Source organism: Pteronotus mesoamericanus, unplaced genomic scaffold, assembly GCF_021234165.1.
Source record: "Pteronotus mesoamericanus isolate MK-2021 breed Mesoamerican mustached bat unplaced genomic scaffold, CSHL_Meso_final contig_2, whole genome shotgun sequence".
NCBI lineage: Eukaryota > Metazoa > Chordata > Mammalia > Chiroptera > Mormoopidae > Pteronotus > Pteronotus mesoamericanus.
Window position 1 is genome coordinate 3,056,852 of NW_026555084.1, and position 26,628 is coordinate 3,083,479.

The following is a 26,628-nucleotide window of genomic DNA, read 5'->3' on the forward strand; positions in this document are numbered from 1 at the left end:
CCTTCAGGCCGTGGGAAGAGCCCCAAACGCAGACATCAATCACATCTAGAAGAGAAGCTTGGGGCCCAGAATATCATCTCGCAGCCACAAATGGCTTGGAGCCCATTCAAGCCACAGAAGCACATAGGACAGCTGGTCAGGAGGAAATAGGGACAGCCAATATACAAGAAAAGCCATTCTGGGGGCACTGGGGAGGAGGTCAACCGAAAATTAAGGAGGCTGCGGTCAGGAGTGAAACACTGGGTGAGCAAGGAGAAGGTTCTAGAGCCGGGAGGCACTCTGCTCCTTCTCAAATATTCCGGCCCGTAGCTGGATTGGAGATGGACAATGGGGAGTGGGGGGGAGGGAGTGGGGAGGGGTAGGGTAGGCCTGTTTGCCGTCAAGAGCAGCAGGAAGCTACAAGGCTCACCCAATCAGACGTGGATATAGCTTCTCTTCACAAGTGGGAGTACAGCTACAGAAATTAGATAGGAATAGCATTTTAGCCAGAGGCTAGGCGGTGAGCATGTTCAATGTCACCTGCTCTAGAAAACAAAAGCTCCCCAAAGCAGTGGTTGCCATGGGTCAGGCCAGGACAGAACCTGCACCGTTCACCAACTACGACCAGACTGAGCTTTGGAAGTGGGAGTTGAGCAGCTGTCCGAAAGCGGCACTCATTGTCCTGGGACGAACAGGAGGAAAATGTCCTCTGTTTGCCAGCTGGTGAGAGAGAAACAGAATGGTTCTGCAAAACAGTCTGAAGGAAACCAGAGAAAGACTCCTGGTCCTTCAATAACACTTTCTGTGTAGCATCTAGACACCAGCACGTGGCCAAGGGATAGTCACGATGTGGAGTCGGTGCGAGTTTTTCCTCACACCATCACCTCCTGCCACGCTGGGGCCAGGGGTTCTGTAAGAGAACGGGGAGCCAGAGGGCCACTCGCCAGCTCCTTAGGGGAGTAATGAGAAGCTGGCCGCCCATCACAGCAGCTTCCTGGTGGCTGTCCCTCAGGAGGCCCCCAGCAACAGGCACTGCTACTCACACTGCCCGAGATGTCTGTCTGGGAGCTCACGTCCAGGTACTGTTTCGGCAGCAGGAAACCCGAACTCTCCAGAGAGCCGCTGCTGGACCACAGGTCAGAGTGGGACCCTCTGTCGGTCCGGAAGCCGTCCTTCAGCATGGCAAGGCTCTGAAGCGGGGAGGACAGGGTCAGTGACACGCTCTCCGTCCTGGGAGGGAGCTCTGGGTCTGTCACGGTCCACATACCTTCCTCTCCACCTCTCATAATTCGGGAGGAACCCACGTCTGTTGTAAGGAGCCAGCAGTGAGTGGGCACTTGCTAGCGGTGGGGCCCTGTGCCAGGCCCCTCCCATGGGAGAGGCTGGTGTGGACGTGGGCCCCGGAGCCATGCAGCCTGAGTCAGAGCCCCCGCTCGGCTACTTCCTAGCTGTGTGATCTGAGCTAGAGGGTTAACCTCTCTGTGCCTCAGTTTCCTCTCCTGCAAAACGGGAATAATCACAGATCCCGCCTCCCAGGGCTACCATGCTGATCACACGAGATGCCCAGAGTCAAGTGCTTGTACACTCCACACTCAGAAACAGTCCGCTTTACCATGACCTCTTAACCCTGACCACAGTCCTGCCAGGGATGACCCACCCACACCCCCAACTTGATCCGCGAAGGAGCAGTGACGCGGAGAAGCAGGTGATTGACAGAGCCAGGGTTTCCTGGTCTGACTGATGCCTCGGCGCTCTGCACTGTTACTCATGACAGGAACATGTCCCCTTGCCCACCAGGGCTATGCTTTCCTGGGACTGTTCTGGGCAGGAGCTTCAAAATGATTGTTTGTGATAGAGGGTAAAGCTTCCTTCATCAAGTCATGTACGGTGCCTCTGAGGCTCAGACTCTTTCATCCGCTGGTAGGAACAATAATATCTCAGGGTTCAGGGTAGTTCCTGTGAGACGTGGTGGCATGGATGGGGGTTATGAGAATGGGCTTCTGAGACAGCGGTTCATGGGTTTGAACTTTGGCTTTACTATGTACTCTCGGAGTTATGCAGCCTTTCTCTGCACGATGGGGATAAAGTAGGGCTGATGTGAGGGATAAGTGAGGCCCAGTGCGTGCAACGTGCCTGGAACACTAATCACACCTATCTGTTTGGGTCCCAGCAGAGAATCAGAACATGCAATGAAATGCTATTATAAAGATGCTATATTTTGAGGAAGGGTTAACAATGTCGAATCACCTCTCTCCATCTGGTCCTTTGCAAAGTAAGCCAGTGGCTAGAACGAGTGGCAACGGCACGGCTTTTGGACTAGGAGGTTCCTGCTTCAACTCTGCCATGTTACACGAGCCATATGACCGTACCCAGGTCATTTAATGCTTCTGAGCCTCCATTTCCAAAAGCCCAAGGTAACCAGTGATGAGAACGCGGTGACCTGCGTAGCACGTGGAACTAGCCCACGAGTCCCGGCACAGAAAGGTCCCCGGGAGAAATGGAGGCGGAGCCCCTGTCATGGGAACTCTCGTACCTTAATGAGATCTTGCTTTTCCTTTTCTCCGCAGGTGATGGCCTTTTTGATGGCTTTTGTTTCTCTCAAGACAGCCTGAGCTTCATCCAGTTTGTAGCTGCCCTGAGCATCAGACATTTTCTTATCGATTCTACGAGACAATCAATGGGAAAGGTCAAAAATGGGGTGGGGAATGGGGCTTCCCCAGGGGAAATGCACAGGCCACAGAGCTCTGTTCCCTCAAGAAGTCTCCTCTCTCTGTTCTGCCGGTGGAATAAAGATCAGCAGGGCCTTGTTAAATTGCCAACGTCCCATAGTGTGGGGCTCTTGACGTCAAGGATCCTGTAAGTGCCAACTCTTACAGGAAGCCTTCCCAGATTGCCTTCCTGGGTCCTCCAGGCCGAGCTAGGTGCTCCCATAACACACCGCACACAGCTTCAACACTGCACTCGTCATGGTGTGTTATAATTAATAATTCATGTGGCAGCACCCTTGACTTGGCTCTTGCAGGCTTGCATACGTTTGAGTAGTTTTAGTATCTGGCATGGACCAGTGCTTTAATCCAGATCTCTCAACCTCAGAACTCTTGATATTTTGAGGCTGGACTGTTCCTTGTGGTGGGGGGCTGCCCTATGTATTGAGGGATGTTTAGTGTTTTAGTGTCATCCTGGGCCTCGGCCCGCTAGATGCCAGTAGCATCTTGACTTCAAGTTGTGACAACCAAAAATGTCTCCGTACTTTGTTTAGTGTCTTCTGGGGGAGAGAAACAAAATCACCCTCTTTAATAGGCATTTGTGGAGTTAACAGCACCACGGAGGAGCCGTTAGAAGGCTGGAACCCCTCTCCCCGGCCCCTACTACTTAGCACAGTGACCTTGGGCATGGCCCTCAGGTGCAAGGAGCCTCAGTTTCCTCCTCTGAAAAAGCTGGCTAATGTCTGTGCCCAGCTAGTGTCACAGAGCTGCCAGGGACGGCAAGTAGGATAAAGGATGGAAAATCAGGTGGTAAACTAGATGAATGTAAAGGACTAAAATACTTCCAGTCTGCAGCGCTTACTGGTTTATCTAGGTCTTGCATACAGGTTCATTTTGATGGGGCAGGGGGCAGGGAATACAAACCGTGAAGGGTCGTGATGTATTCTGAAGGTCAGACCACACGAGAGATGGCTTGGGTCCCAACCCTCTGGGGAAGGGGGAAGGTCCAGAGGGAAGCGATGGGTTTTAACTGCTCCTTCACACCTTTGCCCAAGGCAAGGCCAGAGGTGTTGGTCTCAGGTGAAGAAAAAGAAGCTTCACACTCTGAGGGAACCCTGCAAACCCATTTGTGCAGGACGGGACAGTCCTCACAGGCAGGCCTGGTGGTCTCCCACTACAGGCCAGATTGTCTTAAGCTAAAAATAACGGGCGTCGGGAACCGCGGACCCAACCGGGAGCAGGTTTTCACGCTGGTCTCCTCATCCCATCCGTGCCTCTGAGGGGGGAGCGAGGGGAGGAGGGAGGAAGGTAGGGTGCAGGGAGACCTGACCGTGGTCTCAGCGCAGCCCTCCCCCTCCCCTTCCGTTATTTCAGCTCCGTGGAGAGAAAACAAAGCCCCATTTATGCCTCCCCACTAAAAATAGCCTGTCTATTCCTTTCGAGGACTTAGGCCTGGGCAAGCCTGCCAGGTCCGCGAAGACTGGTCTCAGATTCAGGTGGAGAAATTAGTCTAGAGGGAGCCTTCTGCCGCAGAGACCTCCCCAAAGATGCTCCTCGGAGAGGAGGGTCCCTGAGAGCCAGGGCCCGGGGGCTCTGGGGAGGGGGCTGTGCCCAGCTGTCCTCTGCCAACAGGAGGGGGATGGCTTTGAATCCCCAGCAGGGTGAGACAGAAGCAGTCTGTCTCTGGGCCTCGCGCTCCTCGCACAGCCTCTACCTGATTCCTCTCAGGGGCCTTAGCAACCCAGGCTCTGGAATTTGGCTCCAGAGAGCAGCCCGGAGAGGGAGTGCTCTTGGGATTGGGGTGGGGGAGGGGAACAAAGGGTCACCATTATGTACACAGTGAATGAATCTTTTTTTTTTTTTTTTTTAAGGAAAAAGAAAAGTTGTGTGGTTGGGGGGCGGGAGGGTGTATGCATGTGGCGGTGGGGGGGGGGGCGTGTTTCAGGATTTCCAAATTCCACAGCTGTCCTCTCTCTCAGCACCGCGGATTCACACATGCCCGGTAGGCACAGTGCAGCCAGCTGGAGGAGCAAGGCCAAGGCTCTGAGGGCAGCCACCTCCTCTCGGTCCTGTCCAGACAACTCTCACCTAGGCAGGGTGGCCTTGCGGACATGAAGAAAGACTCCTCGTTTCCCTCCCTCCTGAGAGAGGCGTGTGCCAAGCCTCAACTCTTTCCTGTTTTCATGGGCTCGAGGCAGCGGGCAGGCCCCAATTCCCGGCTTTCGTCTTGATTTTTCAGCCTCCCCTAAGAGGTACCCTCCGATCCTCATTGACCTTCTCTTTTGAAAATGGGTCGGTGACCATGAGCTGGACAAATGGTAAGGTCCACCTGCCTCCATGGAATGCAAAGAGAGGAAGCTAAGAGGTAGAAGTGACAGTATTGTTCCCTAATAAGGGGTCTTATGTCTTCTGGGTGGGGCAGAGGTTATCTGGGAAGATGGCAGGAAGAAGGAGGTATTAGGACAGGAACTCCAAAATCCAATTAATACTGGGTTCTAACCCCTGCTCTGCCGCTTACTAGGTGGAAGGCCTTGGGTATATTTTCAACCCTTCACTGCCTCACCTATAAGGTGGGCAGAACAAAAACTTCTTTTTAGGGGGTACAGACAATGGAATGAAGTGATTACTCAGCACAGCCTCTATTTCATCCAAGTTCCTTCCCAAGGCCAAGCAGGCAACTAGCTAGAGGTCACCCACCCTCCTTACCCTCACCGGGCTCCCCGTGCGCCAGGCACGGTTACGTGCTTCCCATGAATTTTCCAATTTGATCGTTACAATGACATATTCTTCAGATAGAGGGACCGAAGCTCAGAGGCACTGTCACTTTCCCAAGGTCCCAGGGAACTGGGATTTGAACCCAGGCCATCTCCTCTGGAGGCTACATTCCTAACCCCCTACGCCAAGGTGTGCATTAAAGCAAAAGTTCCCGACATGGGACACGGGGAGCTGGCTTCCTGCTAGGGAGCGTGGGAGGCGGCAGAGCTGCAGTGGAGTCTTATCTGGGCTGACATCAAACATCGGGAGGGTGGGAGGGCGGAGGGAGGGGGAAAAAGGAGGCTTGTCTTTGGGGTTTCAGCTCAGCTTACCAAACGACAAGAATTTTCAATGCTACTACAGGGTGACAAAGTGGTAAAACAGGTTTGTGGTGGCACAGAGAATAATGAAAAGTGTTTTCGCCAGGAGCTCCGGAGAACTGCAGGGAAAGGGAGGCGGGGCAGGCTGCGAGGGCCCGAAGGCTCGGCGGCGGCCGCGGAGGCGGCAGCGGCAGCGGCGGCGGCAGCGATGGTGGTGATGATGACGATGCCTACAGGTGGGAGAATCCCTTAGAGCGGGTGCTCAGAAGCAGCCCCGCTACTAAGTGGCGGTCTGAGGAGGCTCCTTGCTTTCTATGTCAACAAAAGGAAGCTTCTAAGCGCGTATCACCGCCCTCCAATGTCGGTGGCCCTACTGAAGATTACCAAGAGGCATAAAGCAAGGTCCCCTATCCTAAGGACATTAGAATCTGGTTTGAGAGACAGGATTGGCATATATATATGCATGTAACAGGGCAATTGTGTATAAAATCATAATTTATAATATAAAATATAATTTATGCACAACCTGTAATACTAAGCCATGCTTTCTTATACCTTGTGCTGTGGGGGACTCACGGCGGCTCGCCCCAGGCAGTGAGGGGTGTGAGGGTGGGAGGAAGTTTTTAAGACTAAGCGATCCCTCAGCTGGTGGTCACAGGTCACTTGATTAATAGGTCTTGGAGACAGACATCTACAGGCTTGGGGCTCTGGCCACAGATCAGTGGGTCTGGACTTGAGGTTCAGAGGATGTCAGGGAGAAAGAAAAAGCAAGGGACCGCAGAAGCCACTGTCTGTACAGATGTAACTTCCCTGGGGTTCCAAGTGAGCTGTCCCCGAGAACAGAGGAAGCTACTAAGTGTCCTCCCTGGAGCCCCAAGAGAGCTCCCAGGCGCCTTTGCAATGACTGTCCAATGAGCCCATCGGAGACACTGACTGTGAGTCAATGCGTAAGACTGGGTTATACAGGTGGTTAATAACAATAACCAAACACTTACTGATCACTTACTATGTGACTCTGTTTCTTCATCTATACAATGGAGTTAGCAGAAAGGACAGCCCTCACAGAGTTGCAGTGAGGACCACAGGAGGCCGCCCAGAGAAGACACGCTGGAAGTGCTTCCTGACACAGAGTAACCGATTTTGGTACAAGCACAACAGTGACAATGAACACGCCTGCTCTATACAAACCACAGAGCTGCATCTTGCTTGGCCACAAGTTGGCTTCTAAAAGTGAACATTTCATTCGGTCTAAGTTTCCTGGAAGCTCTTTAGGTCGCCCAAAAAGTACAGTGGGTGTGGGATCGTGCACGCTCTGCTAGTTATTCGTTGCGGGAAAGACCCTTGTTCCCGCCGTGGAGCTCCCTAGATAAAGCCGTTGCTCAGCTTTAGGGGCCATGGGAGGAAAGAGCTTGTTTTGCTTTTGTGCATGTGAAATTCTACTGGATCTACTGGGGGGGGGGGGCAGGACAGGGGAGAGAGGGGAACTCAGAAATGTTCAATACAAGTTTCTACACTGACTCGTAAACCTCAACTTACCGGCAGACTTTTATTGGCTTCAGGAACTCAGGGGACGATGGGAACTCTCGTCTGAAATGATTCCCAGTTTCTCTTTCTAAACCCCAGCCTTGGGTGATGGTATGTTCAGTACGTGCCCGCGGAATAGAACTGGGATCTAATGATTAGAGAGCTACATTTTGAGACGTGGGGAAAGGCGGGGAGGAGGGGCATGGCGGGGAGACAGAGAGAGCAGGGTGGACTCACTTCTTCAGGGTCTGAAAGCCATGCTCTTTGAACTGCAGCTCCTGCTGGAGGTGAACCATCTCCCTCTTCAGCTTGTTGACCTGGATGACGAAGACCACACATGGGGCTAGGTCAGAGGCTGACATCAAGCTGCAGGCTACCGTCTCTTCGAAGGGAAAGCCAGAGCCCCCCACTGTCCCTGCATAATGACTGAGGTCAACACCCTCTCGGTCACATTGGTCACAATACCCTCCCCTCACCGCTGCTGCCCTGCTCTCTGCAGCTGCCCATTCTGTCAGCATCCCGGCCTGGCTGTCCTGTAGGTCAGGCATAGCCAGCCCTCAGTCCAGGGAAACAGGAAGTAGACAGGAGCTGGCTGACATGGGAGAGAGCCTGGCCTTCCCACTGTCCAGCTGGGTGACCTCTCTCAAGCCATCTCGCCTCCCTTTCCTGTCCTGGTGGATGATGGCAATTCCCAGGGCCATGCATTACTTAAAGCAGGAAATGGGGATGGGGGTGCTGTGCATGGATGAGGAAGGCAATATAATAACTTCAAGGCAAGACTTGGCCTGGGAGCCAGATCCAGCCTGCAGGGATGCTTGGTTTGGCCTTCAATGGTATTAAACTTTTAAATATTACTGGCTAATATTTAAATATTGGGAAATTTCATACAATAAGCCTAGATATATAGTTCTTCTCTAATGATACTTGAAGATCTGCCACCCTGGCTGGCGTGGGTCCGTGGGTTGAGCGCCAGCCGGTGAGCTGAAAGGTCGCCAGTTTGATTCCTGGTCAGGGCACATGCCTGGGTTGTGGGCCAGGTTCCCGGTTGGGGGTGTGCGAAGAGGCAACTGATCACCCTTCTGTCTTACATGGATTCTCTCCCTTTCTCCCTCCCTCCCTCTCTCTCTAAAAATAAATAAATATCTTTAAAAAATACAAGTACTCGAAGATTTGCTAACACTGAGCCCATATTCCTGCATGGCCACAATAAGCAACAGCTGACATTGAACTACCCCTGTACACAGAGCTCACTCTCTAGGTTACAGTCCACAGTCACCACTGCTCCTTACTGTCTCACCCCCAGCCCCATATCCCCACCTTTTATGTTTACTTACAGGCATCTGAGTTGAACCTCTCTGAAGTTGAACTAAACCAGTGTTCAAAATACTGCCTTTACCTTGAGCACCTCACCTCATGCTGTGCCTCAGTTTCCACATCAGTAAAATGGTAATCATGCAGTAGTTACATAAGATCACATAGAACCACTCTACATTAAGATAGCACACTACCTTAAGAACTCCGGAGTAAACTTGAGTTCCTTGTGACCTTGGATAAGTTACTTGTCCCCTAAGCCTCTGTTCGGTCATCTTTAAGTGCAGATATTGACAGAAGCTACTATATGGGGTTGTCGTAAGGATGTGAGATAATATGCATGAAGCTTGTAGCACTATGCCTTGTATACAGGGATTGCTTGTGACATGGTAGCTGCTGTTACCATTACTGTTACTATGACGACAACCTACTAATGCTACAACTGGTATTACTCAGGGCTTCGTAGTCAACGCTGGCTGCCCTAGCCTGGTTGCAGTATCCACTCTGGTCTTGCGGGTGAGCCTCAGTGACCCCCATCCACAGCACAAAGAGGCCATACCCGGGATTTTGCCGTGGCGATTTCAGCTTTCAGGATCTCAGGATCGTACTTAGAGCTGGATGATGAACCAGACACCACTGTCATGAAAAAGAAAAAAAAAAGTCTGTAGAAGAAAAAATTCTGTAGGGCAAAACTGGCTTATTTGGCCAGCTAGATAAACCCAGAATGGAATGACCAATAGTGAATAACCTAACGGTCCAACAATGGAGGATTTGTTAAATAAATATGGTACATGCATAAAATGGAGACTATATAATTTATGTGATTTGAAAGGATGAAGCAGAAGAATACTAAACAAGGGGAAGTGCCTAAAACTTATAGTCAGAGGAAAACAATAATTTACCAAAAACTATAAAGACAGAATAACATAAATTAGGAAAAAATACACAGTAAACAAATACACATATTCTGCATCTAAAAAGACCAGAAAGAAGTACGCCAAAAAGTAACTAAACACCCTAATTAAGAAACAGGTTGTTAGCTTCCTCTTTGGGTCCTTTCCCCTCCCAAAACCTCCAAAGAAAAGAATTTTATATTTGAACAGGCCCTCAGAGGCTGCCTTTAAAGTCTCACATTTTCAAATGTTCAGTTTTAATTCGTTATACAGGGTAGGACAAAAGTAGGTTTACAGTTGCGAGTATGTGAAACACCATTTATTCTTGTACTGTTATTCATTATTGTATTATTTTCCATATGAACAACTGTAAACCTACTTTTGCCCCAGCCTGTATATGAACACAGTTTAATGGTCCAACACAGTACAAGTTTTGTTATTAAAAAAAGCACAACCCACGGGTCCCTATCCCCGTATCTTACTCACAAAGGGAACCATTTAACCATGTTCAGCCCGTTTCCCGGGTATCCACCCCTATGTGCTAATAATACATGCAGGTATTGCTGCTTCTTGATTTTTCTTCAGTGTTAGCCATTATTATTTTTTCCTGTGTCCCTCAGGACAATGGAGACTTAGGTTCCTCCCTTTCTCAACCCCTGTACCACATACACACACTCTCTGCTCCCACCTCCCCACCCTCCTGAGAGACAGCATCATCTGGGTGAAAGCAATCTTTAGCTCTACATTCCTTTTACTCTGTAAACACTATTCAGGGCAGAGGCACGTAGCCGACTTTGCTTACTTTTCCTTTCCCGCACATTTCTTTTTCCTCGAGTTAATAATGATCATTTTTATACTTGCCTTCAAATGTGTCGCCGACCCACCCTCACACTCTGCCAGTTAGCTAAGTCTCCCCTCAGAGCCCGGGCCAGTATGCTCCATGCTGGCCGGTTCCTCTTTCGGCTCTGTCTTGCTAAGACGTGTGCTGGCTTCGGTGGGAGCTGCTTGCCTCTCTGTACACCTGGCACCCTGAGATCCTCTCCTTGCCTCTATCCTCTTTCCAAAAATACCATGGATTCCCCTCTATGGCCTACCCCTCATTTTGGCACAACACTAAAATTGAGAAGGAAGAAAACTTTTTCAAGTCTTGCATCTCTAAAAATATCTTTACTCCATCCTATACTTGTTTACAGGTAGTTTTGCTGGATATAAAATGCCAGGTTGGAAATGATTGTTCTTAACATTTTGAAGGCATCGCTCTATTGTCTTCTAGGTTTCCAGTGCTATTCTTGAGGAATCTGGAGCTATTCTGAGTCCTAATGATTCTTCTGTGACCTGGTTTTTCTCTCAGGAAACGTTTAGGATCTTGAATCGTTCCCAGTGTTTAAAATGCACAATGATTATGTCTTGGTGTGGTTGACTTTTATCCATTATGTTGGGCACTCACTGAGCCCTTTGAATCTAAAAACTCTCCTCCACCAGTTATGGGAAACTTTTCTGAATAATTTCATTGATGCTTCTTTCCCCATTTCCTCTGCTCTATCTGAACTTTTTATTACTCAGATTTCCTGGCCTGGTGCTCTGTTTCCCTTATTTTTCAACTCACTGTATTTTTTGTTCTGCTTTTTAGAAGATTTCCTCAGTTTTGCCTTCTAGTCTTCCTATGGATTTTTCATTTCTATCATTGTATTTTAATTTCCAAAGGCTCTTCTGTGTTCTCTGAGAGTGTCTTTTTATAAAATGCAGCATCCTGTTCTTGTTCCAATGGTTGTGTAGTTTCTTGATGCTTTCTTCTCCAAGCATGCCCCCCGATCCATCCAAGGCTTTCCCATCACCATGTGTTTGCTTTAATCTCTAGTTTTCATGTTCGAGGCTTCCCTTGGATGTCTGTATCTCAGCTGCCAGCTCACATTTAAGAGTGGGGGCTCAAAGAGCTGACTGGATTCGAGCTTGTTGACTGAATTACATGGTACAAGACTTGGCTGGACTGCTTCATCCAGGATTCCTCATTGCCAGTGTCTTTATATCTTTTCTCTTTTTATCTCTTTTTCTCTGGTCAGATCTCCCCAGACTCTTCTGCGATCCACATGGTTAGGTAATAGCCTGGCCTCATCCTGGGAACCCGGTGGTACCTGTGGGCTGGGGTCTCAAGATCCTGTCTGTCCACATTCAGGCGATCACATTTTCAGTATGGCGCACCCCACCACTGAACTTGCCCTGTATCCTACAGTCCAACCTGTTGGGTTTTTTGTTGTTGTTGTTCTTTCCAAAAAATTCACCTCCAGTCTTTTGCCAGTTGGGAATAGGCAGTTACCCCATTTGGGGAGGAGATCGGGTGGTTGTCTCAGAAACAATTTTCATCCAATCCTCTTATTTGAGATGCTCCTCGCTTCGCTCCCAGAGACAGTGGCTTCTCCCATTCACAAGGCTTCCGCAGGTACTCTACCTCGACTACAGTGCTGATTTTTTTCACCCTTGGCCCATTTATCTTTTCTGAGGTCTATCAAATAGGTTGCCACCTGTCTGTCTGCTCTTCAGCTTCCACACTATACAGGGAGGGAGGGAGGGAGGGAGGGAGGGAACTAGGTTTACAGTTGTTTGTATGGACAAGAAAACAATAATTAATACATAATAATATAAGAATAAACTCTGTGTTTTGTGTATTCACAACTGTAAACCTACTTTTGCTAAGCCCTGTATCACTGCTTTGTTCTCCAAGTCTCCTTGTCTTTGTTCATGCGTGCCTTTGAGGATCTTTCAGCTGATCTGTGCTTAGTTTCAACTGACTCAGTGGAATCAGTGGTTCAACTGACATTTTTTAACAGCAAGGCTCCCAATGATTTTTTTTTTTTTTCCAAATTTCCTCTCTCCAAAGTCAGGAGTGAAGAAGAAGCACAGTGAGGTCCAGAAAAACCCAGCTCACCTAAGTTCTCATCGTTCAGTAGATGGGAGGACCCCAGCATAGCCCAAGAACCTTAGACGTTGACTGGCTGACTTGTGATAAATTAAGAGAACTGGTTTTGAGGGCAGATGCTCCCGGGTATAAGGGTTAGCTCTGCCACCTGCTACCAGTGTGACCCTGGGGAAACCACTTCCCATCTCTGAGGCCTCAGTTCCTTTATCTGGAGAACGAGAATAGCAGTATCTTAAAGGATTGTACGTGTCTACGTGTGTGTGAGTGCGGAGGGAGGTTACTCTAAATGACACACATAGAGTGCCCAGCACAGCGCCTTGCAGGAACACAGCAGGCACCCATTAACTGTTAGCTCTCTCCTCCTTCCCCAGAGAGCTAGAGACTGTAACATCTTCAGGGCAGGGTCCACGCAGCCAGGGCCCAGTGGCAGAACTCTCACAAGCCCTGGCAGGCTGTCTGAGTTAGAAGCAAGGTATGCGACCTCACCGGTCTAGCGACGTGCTGAAGAGCTTGGCTTGGAAGGCAAACCTGGCCTGTAAAACCTGAAGAAAGTCATGAGGAGGCTTGGGCCACATCTTTTTACCTGGGGCTCCAGTTCCTGACGGTTTGGATCTCGGCTCAGTCCCTTCAGATGGAAGGTCTTTAACATTCAAAATGATTGTCTTTGAGCCCGATGGTGCTCCAGGGAGCATCCGGAAGTTGAATGACCGCACCATGTACTTCCTACCACTGACCACGTATTTACTTGTATTGGTTCCAAGCATCGGTTAAAAATCTTTGTCATTTCAATGCCAATGAATTAATAATATCAAATAATAATGGTAATTATTTGAGAGCTTAAGAATATAATAAGTACTTATTACAAGTACTAAATACTTTACATTTGTTAACTACTTTAAGTCCCATAATACCCCAATGAAAGCGATGCTATTATGATGTCCATCTTCAGATGAAGAATTTGAGGCAGAGAGAAGAGTAAGCGTAACTTGGGTGAGGTTACCCAGCCAGTAAGTTGCGTATCTTGGATTTGGATCCAGGCAGTCCAGCTCCTGAGTCCTTATTCTCAAAATATTATGTAATGTGTTTCCCACCCAAGAGAATATTTATTGAGACATTAAGGGAATTGCTTTACCTAGACCAGTGGTTTTCAACTGAGGAATTTTGCCCTGGAAGACACATCTGGCTCTGTCTGGAGACAGTTCTGGTTGTCACAATTTGGGGTGGGGGATACTACTGGCATCTAGTGGGCAGAGACTAGGACGCTGCTAAAGATTCTACAATGTAAAGGATACCCCCTACAATAAAGGTGAATTTGGCTCGGGGAGAGGGGAATAAGGGGACTAAATGGTAATAGGAAAAATATAGTAAAGATTAAATTTAAAAAATAATAAACAAATAAATAAAAGCACAGTTTAAAAAAAGATGCATGACCCATGGACATGAACAATGGTGGGGGGTTGCCTGAGGGAGTGGGGGGTGCTGGGTGGAGGGGGGCAAAGGGGGAAAAATCAGGACTACTGTAACAGCATAATCAATAGATTATAATTAAAAGAAAAATTTAAAAAAGAAAAAAAAGATTAATCTGGCTCAAAATGTCAGTAGCACTGAGGTCTGTCCCTGGCAGACAAATAGGGCAACACCACCAGGTAAATAAGCAGACATATGGCGATACCTGTAATAAAGAAAACAAAGGGAGAGCCATGCCAGGGGCTAACCTGGGGGAAAGGCGAATGCTGACGGAGTTGTCACAAGGGAGGCTCTCAGAGGAAACGGTCTGAAGAGTAAGACGGGAAGGAGGAGAAGGAACCAGCTGTGCAAAAGGATCAATGGAAAAGCCCTCTCAGGAGAGGAACGGCAAGTACAAGGTGAAAGGGTGCAGGGCAGACCACGGGAGCAGGGAGTAGGCGGGTGGGCAGGCGCTGGCCAAGGGGGACCTCAGTGCATCTGGAGCTGATCGACAGCATGAGCTGTGGTGGGCGTGGCTGGCAGGGGCCTGGTCACAGAGGACTATATAGGCCAGGAAAACAGCGCTGGGAAACTACTGATTTTTTTTTCTTTAATTGTGGTAAAATATATGTAACATAAAATTTACCACTTGAACCATCTTTAAGTGCGTTCATATTCTGCAAACCTCACCACTAACCACGTCCAGAATGTTTTCATCGTCCCAATCTGAGATTCCATACCCATTAAATGCTAACTCACCGACTTCCCCAGCCACTGAAAGGTTTTAAACAAAGAGATAATGTAACCTGATTGGCATTCTGAGATGATGACGAGTGAAAGAAAATGGAGGTGAAATGGCAAAAGAGTCACTGCAGGCACAAGTAGGAGCAGGAAGAGATGGTGTGCGCAAGGAGTGGAGGGGGAGGGAAGTGGGCAGATTTGAGAAGCGCTGAGAAGCAATACAGGCAGGATTCAGGACAGCCATTCCCTCCTCCCTGCAGAGGTGGTGGGAGGTACTCACAGCTGACCTGGGAGCCCAGCTTGTGCTCCCAGACGGCATGCAGCTGCTGGTACTCCTGCTGTGCAAGCTCCAGGCGCTGCTGCTTCACTTGGTAGATCTCCTTTTGGGCACTCAGGGCCTCCTGGGCCACCACCAGGTAGTCCTTCAGCATGTGCTCCTGCTCCCGCCGCCATTGTACCCGGGGGTCCTCGATCTGAGTGGTTTCTGGAACAGACCCCAGAGACGCTAGGTCAGTGCCTTATAATTATCTATTGGGCTGGTGGCCTGTGGAAGCCACTACCAGGAAACAAAAAGCAAAATGAATAGAAAACCACAATAAACGTGAATGGGTTACGCTTACCTATTAAACAACAGAGATTCTTCGTTTCAATTAAGCAAACAAACACAACATTAACCATGATCAATTTCCAAACTCAAAGTCAATTTGTCTAAGAACACGTAACTGCTGTTAGGAATTCACATGCTAATAGGTACTATCCTCTGATTATCTACAAATCTGTTTGTATATATGGCCCCATGTCATTGATGTTGTTCATCCTTCCTAGCATAAAGATAAACCTCAATTTTTTATATTTTTTCAGTTATATTATGGTTTGTATTTCTGTTACCTTACCCCTATCATTTAAAGACAGCACAGTATTCCATGGAATGTGTTCTGTTTATTTACAGTAGAGTATTAGTGGTTCCCCAAACTGCTGCTGGAAAATGTCTGGATTGTTTTCAATTCTTTTGCTACTACAATCAGTACTGCAGTGTGGAGTCTTAAAAACACCCTTCTGTGAACTTGTTTATTAATTGTGTATGATAGACTTCTTAAAAGAGAAACTACTGGGTCAGAGAGTAAACACATTTTAAATTTTAATAGATACAGTACCAAATTACCTTCCAAAAGGTTATACCCACTTTTAGTCTCACAAAAAGCCTATGAGGGCAACTTTCCCCCAGATTCTCAGCTACTTTGCTTAAAAAAAAAAAAAGTTGGTGCTTTATCCAGTAATTCTGAGTCCCAGTAACATATTAAAATCAGCCAAGGAGCTTCAAAGAACAAAAACACAAAAAAGCCTCAGCCCTGTCTCAGAACACTTTTAGCAGGTCCTAGGTTCAATGTCATCTCATTATAACCTTGAAGAGATGCCACAGGAACTTAACTCATTTATATCATTAGCCTATGGCAAAACTGGTCTCCTTATATGTGTGTGCATTGTTTTGCAGAACACATAATTTAATCACCAATTAAAACCATCTAATCATGATGAATGTACACAATGAAATAATGAAAATCAGTTACAATTTGGAAAGAGTTATCTATGTCTGCTGTTTCCAGTCCTCCCCCGCGCCCTGCCCACTTCCTTTCAGACTCAACTCTAGTCAGATGTTTGCCCTCAGCTCGTGTCCAAAGCTGTGCTCCACGGTCAGGGTCACCAGTGCAGTGCCACCTGGGTGGCTAAATCTGGTGGTCAAGTCTAAGTCCTCTTCACACTTGACCTGTCAGAAGCGGGTGCCGACCCTCTCCTTGATATACTGCCCGTCACGTGGATGCCAAGACCTTCGGGTTGCCCTTCCACCTTCCTGACCAGTCCCTGGAATCATCACTCGTTTTCCTCTTCTTGACCGAGTCCTCTTACTGTCTGAGGACCCCATGGCTCATTCCCTGGTCTTCTTCAACCTTGACTTATCTCTTTGGTGACCGCATCCAGCTTCAGGTCTTTAAGTACTGCCTGCACGCCAACAACTCCCATGCACGTATCGTTAGCCCAGATCTCTTTCCAAACTCCAGATTCCTCTATCAAGCTGACCAGCACCATCTTCTGCCCAAAAGAACCCTTGTTCCTCCTTCCTAAACCCACTTCTCCTGCCATTTCTTCATTCCATTGATGGCAACTCCATCGGGCCAGTTGCTCAGGTCCAACAAGGGTCATTCATTCCTCTTTCACATCCCAGATGCAATCTATCAGAAAATCCTGTTGGCTTTGCCTTAAAAATACATCCAGTACCTACCTGGCCACTTCTCACCACCTCCACCCACCGCTATGGCCCTGGTCTGGGACCCTGTCCTCTGTCACCCAGTGCAATTGTCTCGCACAAGTGCCCCTGCTTCTGTCCTTACTCATGAAGGTCTCTTGGTAGCACAGTAGCCAGAGTGACCCTTTTGAGACATAAAGAGGAACATGCCACTCATCTGCCTGAAAGTCCCCAGAGGCTCCCATCTCCCATGGAGTAAAAGCCAGAAGGGTGAGGCCGAGGGACCACTGCTCCATCTTCCTGTGGTTCGATGCCCTTCTCCTTTGTCCTCACTCATTCTGCTACCTGCATACCTGCCTCCTTGCCATCCCATGAGCAAGCTAAATGCGATCGCACCTTAGTTTTTGCTCTGTCTACCCTCTCTACTTGAAATACTCCATCCCCAAGTCTTAGCTCACATCTCATTTTTGCAATAAGTCCTTCCTCTGTCCTTGCCTCGCCACCCTCACGCACACCCGGCACGCAATAGCGGCCCCGCACGCTATTTTCTCTGTTCCCCTACACTACTGATAATTGTCTAATATACTACATAATCTGTTTATTGTTTATTTTCTCTTTGGCTGCAATGAAAGCCCTACATGAGCAAGGATCATTGCCATGTGCTCTCATGTATCCCAAGCTCCCAGCACAGCGCCTGGAACATTGCAGGTGGTAAACAAATACTTGCTGAATGAGTGTACGCTGGATGGTAAGTTTAATTTGTAGTTCAGTTCTATTGGGTCTGCAACTCTTAAGAGAGTGACTTCAGTCAATAAACAGTGTATACACAGAAGACTGGTCCGAGTCCACAGCTCTGAATGTTTGGGCCAAAAGGATGCCATGGTCTTGCCACCTTTGTATTACTTGGCTCCATCCACAGAGGGGGCACCCTCCAGCCCATGTGAGCACCTTCACGCCAAAGGAAACCAGTAGCCTCACAGCTGGTAAAACCACCAGACAGAATTCTCCCTATTCTGGCCCCCGCAGACTCCCGTGCCTCCGCACACCCACCTCGCCTCTGCCATCATTCCCTCCAGATTAAACTCTGCCACTGCCTACGACTCCTTCCTTCCTCCTGTTTCTCCAGCGTCTCCCAGGAGCACCTTAGGATCTCACTCCTGCCGTCAGATTTTAATGAGGGGGATGCACTCAGCAATTAGCAACAGGAAAGGACTGATTAAGGTTCCAGTACATCAGTGTTTAACCCAGCACACCATGCCGCCCTCCCAGCATTAACCTCATTCCCCATACACATCCAATTAGGCATATTTACTCCTCATTATCCAGTATGCAATCACGAGTGCTAATAAAAAGCTCCGCTACCCCCAACAATGCAATTAATGCCATCAGCCATCTCCCAGAAACTCTTCTACGCATTGGTGCCAGCAACAGTCTGCTCATTCATCCCTTCAGCCGCGCATTCATGCACGTGTGCCCTTTTCTATTGACAAAGGTCAAGCGCCTACCTACTATGTGCCTTATCAGGCAAAGACCTAGAAATATCAGGCAAAGACCTAGAAATAGATGAGTTAGACACTGTCTGCTCTAGAAGAACTTGCAACAACAAGTAAACGGTTATACTACGGAGTGATGAGGGGTATAACAAAGATATGGTCGGGTGCTACTGCAACCCAGAGGGGCAAGTGGATGGAGAAGCACACCTCTGCTCCCTAGTACCGGTTCAAATCCCAGCTCTGCTACGCTTCAGGTGAGTATTGAGTGGCCAATTACTACCCGTAAGTTCCATTCGTCAGATGAGGATAATCACCCTAACACCCCACAGGGTAGATGGGAGGATTAAACGAGATGATGCCTGGCTAGTGCCTAGCCCAGCACATGACCCCGAAGTGTCGGTTCAGTTAAGTGGGCTAGGATCTGATGCCCTCTTCTCTGCCTCAGGCTTTGCCAGGCACGTCCCACCCCATTGCAGTCTCCTTTTCCCTGAAGGATCATGGAAATCCTCCAGTTCAATCTTCTTTCCTCACACGAACAAATGGGGCAGCAAATTTCAGAGGACAGGAATAGTCTTGGCCAAGAAGGCACACAATGGATGAGGCCCAAGGACACTTAACTCTCCCTGGCTGGGGGACCACCACCTGGGTCCCTCCACCTGCCAGACAACATGCGTGTCCCTTTCTCAACCTATTCCTCCATCATAGCCCAGCGACGGACACCAGGAATCTTCACTCTGGACCAGGATACTTGGATCACAGATATAGCAGGAGGATGGGCTGACTCGTGCCATGGGCTAGAGACACACACACTCACATCAATCCACTCTGGACACATATGTGTGCACGCTGCTGGGGACTCGCTGGGGCTCTGGCTGCTCCAAAATGATCTGACAATGACAATGACACTCTATGTTTATGAGGGAAAAAAAGGTCTACCTGCACATCAATTGATAGATGTAAAAAAGAATATACATATACACATAATAAACACACGATTGGGAAATTCCTGGAATGATATGCGTGCAGTTGTTAGCAGTGGTTGCCTCTGTAAAACTGGGGCGATAGGTTGTAAGAGGGGGAGTTTCATATTCTATTCAAAACCCTTAGAAACTGTTACTTTATATGAGCATATATTATCTATCTATATCTACACTGATGTCTCTATCTAACTCTATATAAAACAAAATACAACCTGGCTTCAAGAGCCTCTTCCCAACTTGGGGGGCGAGCGTGCAGGTAGAGGAACGGGTAGAGGGGACGGGAAGGGAGGATGGCCAGGAACTTACTGGTGTTGTGGTCTATGAAGTAATCTCCAACCTGTGGGTCGTACGCCTCTTCCCATCCTAGAGGCAGCTCATCACTAATGCAGTCGGCAAAGGTGAGCGGTTTGGTGTACCTGGCGAGGAAGAGGAGAAACAGACTCCATCAGCTTACAGTCCCCACACCCCTGCAACGTACTGCTGCTCTTGGCCTCCTTGCTCCTCGGGGCTGGCCCGACAGATCTAAGAACTTCCTACTGACACGAGATCTGTCCCTGCTGTCCCAGGGAGGTGAACACATGGAAGAAGGCAGGGAATCTGTTCCAGCCCCAACCTTGCCACTAACCAGCGAGAAAACTGTGCAGGTCACCCTCCTCCTCTGGGACTCTGTGTCTGCATCTCTAACACAGAGGTTTGTAGGAAAGGGCTCAGAAGTCAAGGCCTGCGTCTGGACTTGGACTCCAGCCCTCTCTGGATCCGGCACCTGTAACTCCCTGGCCCAGCCCACGCCGAGTCTTCCTCCTGGCCTTGTCGCATGTTGTCATGCCCACTGTCCCCCCGGAAAGCTGGCTTACTGCAGCATCTAGAAGGGCAGATGCTCCAGCCCTGTGAGTTTGGCCAAGAGCAGCATTTATCTGCCTCCTGAGCTAGTCCCAAAGGCCTGTACCCACTGCTGTCCTTCCCTAGGCAATCCAGGGCACACTGACCTTTCAGCAATCACCGCCTTCTAAAGTCCCCATTCTGCGGGAAGTGAAGTAGCAGTAATCACCCAATCTTATGATTAAGTCAGAAAGACAAATCACCCAGCTAAACGAACAAAGGCTGGTAAAACCCAGAAAACACCACGAACATTCACATATTGATTGTAATTAAAATACTTAATAATGACTAAATCTAGCCATAGAAAGCAAGTCACATACATCACGTTCCCTCTCTGGATCGTAGACACTCTTATCCCATTTTACAAATGAGAAATCATGCTGGTCAAGTATTTTAGCCAGGGCGCCAGACATCTAATAGATACACAAGTCAGCCCCAGCGGCCCGCCCCTCTAGGCAGCTCCTTGGTTTCTCCCCATCACTGCCTCTACCTAAAATACATACTCTTCTTATCTTCTCCCTTTCCCTTCTGCTCCCAACTCACTGCCAGTTCCATCCAGAATCCCAGAGACTCCGCTTCATCGATCTTGCTCAGACGGGCAAACTGAGGTTGCATAGGACCAGGAGAAAGAGCTGGGATGAACTTCCCTCCAAGCCACAGAAATCCGCCTTCTCTCTCATCCTGTGCAATCTCCTTCCTTCTTAAATTCAGTCCAAATCAAACTTCAAGCAAACATATATGGGGGGAAAGAAAGACTGAAAGAGCTGCTGGAGGAGAGGGACCTGGGCTGTTCGTGAGCACTGCACACCCAGGGTCTGTAAGCTGTGGAAACACCTGCTGACAGAATGAACGGTTAGCTCAAACGTTTGTTAGTTAGTAATTCACTGCTGTATTGTAGGAGAAGATGAGGATGAGATCAGAGGTCTACGTGAAAGGCAACAGAATAATCACTCATAAGTAAGGGTTCAATAAGCACTACATCCATTAGATGTGTAAGTGTAGCAACTCAACCTCTCTGAGCCTCAATATTTTTCTCTGAAAGTGGGGATAATAGTAACTCTCCTGGTTGTCCATTAGCTTAAATGAAGTCAAGCTCATAAGAACATTTAGTTTAGATCCTGATGCAAGTGAGCGCTCAAAAACACATTAGTTATTATTATTTCTGCTTCCCCAAAAAGGAAACTGAGGCTAAGAAAGACTAAATAATATTCTCAAGGTCAAAGACAAAAGTGGGATTTCAAGTAAGACCCTGTCACCGGAGCTGCTGGAATGAGCTAAAAGGTTCTCTTGAAAGTTGACATCTTCAATGCATTCCCTGAGCCCCAAGGGAAATCACAAGCTACTGCCTTGGAGTAAAAAGGGGAAAACATGGAGAAGACATGCAGGTGATGGGGCCCTTCCTTGGCTAAGAATGCTCTCCACTCAGGGACCTCTGGGCCAGTCTGGATCAAGTTTCTGCAAAGCTGTTTGCAGCCCACCCCTCCCCCACCCGATGCTCTGCCCAGACTTCAACAACAAAAGCAGCGCCTCCCCACTCAGACTACTCTGTTTGTTCCCTCTGCCTTATGGAGAGTGAAGACCAGTGACCAGGAGCCAAAGCTCACCCAACATCATTTCCTCCAAGAATCTTTGAAAGGTTCTGTGAAGAAAATCGGCCCACAGGCATACGCCCCCTCCGCCCCAGTTCCTCTACCCTATGGACAGATAAGCTGTGAGGCACACAGTGATGCTCAGCTGACCACACTCAGACCTCTCCTTCTGGCTCCTTCCTCGCCCTGCACTCTGCAGCCTGGCTGGGGAGATAGAAGTCTTACCATACACGGCGTTTGCAATCCAGAAAACCAAGACGACACATCCCTTCCCAACAGCTCCCCTGAATCTGAGTAAGAATGATCACCTTTCAAGAGTCCTCCCTGAGAATTAGGGAAATGGCTTCATCAATGGTGCATGTGACCAAGAGAATCCCATGTCCCCCGACGATTAGGGCTCAATAAATATCCGTGGAATGGGTGAATGCAATCATGAATGTGTAGGAACAAAGAACAGCAACGCATTCTATATTATATATAACAATGTGTTCTATATTTTTGCTAACATGGAAGAATGCTCTCAATTTACTATGAGAAAGACAATATTGTTCAAAGAGAAGATCTACAGGATACTGTTATGTATGATATTATGCCCAAAAGTGTGTGTGCATGCATGCGCGCGTGTGAGTAGAAGAAAAATTGGAAAGATAGATATTAAAAAGGTTATCACGGGACAAGGATTTTCATGTAATTTAAATTTTTCTTTTTTATCTTTTTTTAAAACTAATCTTTCCGTAATATTCACATACTGATTGTTATTAAAATATTTAAAAATGGCTAAATCTAGGCATAGAAAGCAAGTCACATACATCACGTTCCCTCTCTGGATCGTAGACACTCTTATCCCATTTTACAAATGAGAAATCATGCGCAACACCGTGGAGTTGGTCAACCCCAGTATTATACCAGAAGTCCCACTGTCTAATTCCCAAACCTGAGTTTTGCTAACAAAAATTACCGAGACCCTGTGAGTCTCAGAACAATCTGGAATGCAGAGTAAGCCATACCAGAGATGCAGACGGACCACCGGGAAGTCTGAAACAAGCACGGGCCACTGGGGTTCTGCCATATTTGCACCTTCGGCTGCCTGTGCCTCCATACGAAGATATGCAGCACACGTGGATAACCCAGGGCTGCTTAAAGGCAACTAAATGTAGCAAAGTCATCAACACAAGTGACGCACCGAGCTCTCTGTGTGTGACATGAGGATGGGGGGGGGGGGGTGGAGGCAGAACTGAAACACCAAAAATGCATCTCTGTTCCAGAAAAACATGAACTCCACAGATTGTTCCAGCCTTTGACACTGAAATATATACTAGCTACGAGCATCTGTAATGTGACCGACATGAGGTGGGGGTGGGGGGGGCCTGAGGTACTGATTCCAACTTGCAGGGAACGCAGGCACTGTGCCTCCTAGAGATAAAAAAGTGAGTAAAGAGGACCCCACGTTAGAAGGGGAGGGGCGTGAGAAGAAAGGAAGGCTGAGGTCTGATACTCAGGGTTCCCCCTTCAGAGCGCTCGCGGGGGAAGCCAGAGGGCTGATTCCCTCGTTCCCAGAGCTCTTCCATGGGAAAGAGAAAAGCTTCAATCAGAAGACTATGCAACATACAAGAAATCTGGACAGCAAGGATCTCTCTGGAACAAATGCCAAGAGGGAGATGAATTATTCAGTGTGCAGAGACGTGTCATTCAGAGAATCAGGATGAAGGGAAGTGTTTTGAGCTGCACAAGGATTTAAACACACACTATACACCCGTGCACATACTCCTCTTCCGGCCGGAGAGGGACTGTTTGCACCAGTGCCCCCGGGGAAACTGTGGGGATGTCTCTGGTCTGCAGTGCTTCCCCTTGGGCAAGTGCCAACAGTGTGGGCTGGGAAGCGATGCCGGCTTTCAGATGTGGCCAGGACTTGGGGGCTTGCCTGAGCCACTCGGCCCCCACGCTCCAATGAAGTGATTCACCCCAGTGCGGCCCGGCGCAGTCCCAGGTTCCAGCCTCTGTGCCCTGGGCTGCTGAAAACCCCAATGTGAAATCAAATGACCCCAATGCTGGAGGGTGAGAGAGAGGGAGGGAGGGAGGGAGGGAGGGAGGGGCACCCAGCAAGAACTAGTTCTGCCTCTTCTTAATTACAAATCTCTGAAGGAACACAAACATTCCAGAATGTTTCACAACAGGCCCTTCTGGAAAACGGGCCCGGATGTGTTGCCTTGGACACAGGTAGGTTCTGCCAGGTCACCGACGTGCACCACAAGGGCAACACCTGTCCTGCCTCCCAGCTCCGCGCTCCTTTCCTACGGGCTGTGCGAGAGGGTCCGGAAGCACCCCGCCTCGGCCGGCCGCGGGGCATTCGGTATTCAGACAGTGCATCTTTTCTAAGGAGGCGGTGCAGAGAAGGAGCGGAAAGGCTTTTGCCAAGTCTAACACTGGGTGGTGATTCTCTGGGGACTGAAGGACGCAGAACATATCTTTCACGTTCCTGGTGCTTCCCGAGCAATCCTAACGCTTCCCACAGTAACCTCTTTCTCGTGTCCAGCAGGAAGCTGGCCCCCGACCCGGCTCTCTCCCGTGGGCCAGCTGGGAGGGACAGCTTTCTAAAGGGCTCTCCAGACTCCATGCCAAGAACTGTCCAAACTTTCAGGCGGACCTCGCCTCCCAGCCGGGGCACAATGGACAGGCCGGTTCTTCCCGCCCAGGAGTGTTTCACACGCATAGTTCCCATAGCTTAGATTTCACCGCCCTGATCACATGCCCCTGGCCCCCGGCTGCCGCACAGCCCCGTTTCGGAGCGGCCCCTTCACCTTTCGCACCTTGGAGGCTAGGGTGGGCAGGACGAAGGTGAGATATATGAAGCTCTCCTTCCTTTAATTCAGTTCTGTCCAAACACCTTCATTCATTTTAACGAATCTGAGGATGATAAAATAACCATCTCGAGTTTGCCAGGAGGGCTGAGCATAGGAAACACAGATGAACTTCACTAATAAATGCCAGGTGCGGCGTGGACAAGACAGAGCCCTGCGTGTGCGTACATTGTAGTCGGGGAGACACCCCAGCCAGGATGTGGGGGCCGAGTGGACTTGACCAGTGAACATGGTCAGTTCAGCGACTCATGGGATTCAAAAAAAAATACAACAGGATCAAGTGCAATGGGGTGGGCGGTTACAGAAAGGAATCCTCTGGGAGAAGGTGGTTTTTGAAGGGAGGCCAAATAGATGGTGGGAGAAAAAGCAACATCTGGCATGCAGTCTTTGGGGGCAGGACATTAAAGGAAGATGCATGGTGTCCTGGCTGGTGTAGCTCAGTGGACTGAGCGCCAGACTGCGACACAAGGGTTTGCTGGTTCGATTCCCGGTCAGGGCACCTGCCTGGGTTGCAGGCCAGGTCCCCAGTGGGGGGCACACAAGAGGCAACCACACACTGATGTTTCTCTCCCTCTCTTTCTCCCTTCCTTCCCCTCTCTCTAAAAATAAATAAAATCTTTTAAAAATAAAAAAAAATAAAGAAAGATGTGTGGCATATCTTTGCTGTGAGGGATGGGCAGAGGCAGAGAGGGGCAGACGCTGGGCTTTTAGGGCCCTGGGGTCTCCCCTGAGCCAGCTGCAGGAGGCGCCTCACCCTGCACTCTCTTCTCCCTCATTTCAACCCCTCCTCCAAGCAGCAAGAATTCACTGCAGGGACACACCGCTCAGTCCCATGCCAGGCACAAGGAGGAGGGCCCAGACGTTCAAATGAGCCTTGTTTCTGCCTTCAGGAGCAGAGGGTCTGGCCAGGGAGCGAAGGTGTACCCTGAAAGCAGGCACTGGCCCGTCCCCATGACCTTCAGTGACAGCCTAGGCAACAGTTACACACTATCTGAGACTGTGGGCCACAGAAAATTAGAGGATGCAAGGACAGCTAATAGGCTGCTGGGTCAGCCGCACCAGCACAGAAGGCCGAGGAATCGGGAGAGGAGAGAGGCAGAGGCGATGGGGTGGGGTCAGGCAGGGGAGGCCAGAAAAGAAGGGGAACAGTCGGTTGACATCACAGGTAATAGGGAGCCAGGGTAGGTGCTACCCACAAGGCTCAGAGATGGATGAAACCGGACTGAAACCCACGATCCGGCCCTTGCACAACCGCGGGCGTGTTGTGTAACCTGGCGAGGAGTTTCCTTCTCTGTGAAACTGAGAAGTCCCAATCTCAGGAGGGTGTTGTGAGGATTACATGAGATAACCCACATAAAGTGCTGAGCACAGGGCCTGGCACGCGCTAAACTGTGACCTGCTGAGAGGCTGTGCACCGTGAGAACCGGGGCACCTTTCATCTCCAAGGGATGATAAGTCAGCTACCGTCATGTCGCCGCCGCCGCCGCCGCCATCATCACCATCATTCTTCGGCCCGGGAGATACCCAGTGGTGGCTGAACCTCGCAGGCCCTGCTGTCACACCTGGGTCCCCATGCTGACTGTCTCTTACGTGCCCTGCCCCCTTGGGCTACAATGCCTGATGTGTCGGAATCTGCGTCTTCATTTGTAAGATGCTTCATCGGCTCAGAGAAGGAGCAGCACTGAGCCCAAGGCCCCCAGGGCTCAAACCACCACCGGCTGTCGTTACGCGTTAGGTTTTATACCCCCATCTTCATGGTGGGCAAACTGAAGCAACGCAATTGTCCAGGCCAAGAGCCGACGAGCCCTGCACTATTCCCCACGGCCTCCTTTCCTGGAAATTGAGGCAGAGTAGTTAGGAAATGGCCGCTGGTGTGGACTTAGCTCTCAAAATTTGCTTTCTGAGAGAGGAGAGGTGTTTACACCAGGAATTTCCAAGTTCTCTTTGAAAATTTCTCCTCTTCCTCCCTCCACTCTCAAAACACCTGTCTCAACATTCTG

The 26,628-nt window shown here is 49.2% G+C and overlaps 1 protein-coding gene across 1 annotated transcript in view; it reads right to left on the reverse strand.

The window, feature by feature from the left end:
- WWC1 (WW and C2 domain containing 1) overlaps nucleotides 1-26,628 on the reverse strand; it is a 119,219-nt gene that overhangs the window by 37,503 nt on the left and 55,088 nt on the right. Inside the window, exons 2-7 of the mRNA XM_054568072.1 lie at nucleotides 19,609-19,718; nucleotides 14,868-15,071; nucleotides 9,153-9,229; nucleotides 7,520-7,599; nucleotides 2,513-2,642; nucleotides 1,023-1,169 (exon numbers count right to left, since the gene is read on the reverse strand). Of these exons, the coding sequence (XP_054424047.1) occupies nucleotides 1,023-1,169; nucleotides 2,513-2,642; nucleotides 7,520-7,599; nucleotides 9,153-9,229; nucleotides 14,868-15,071; nucleotides 19,609-19,718 (748 nt within the window). The remainder of the gene's footprint in view (nucleotides 1-1,022; nucleotides 1,170-2,512; nucleotides 2,643-7,519; nucleotides 7,600-9,152; nucleotides 9,230-14,867; nucleotides 15,072-19,608; nucleotides 19,719-26,628) is intronic.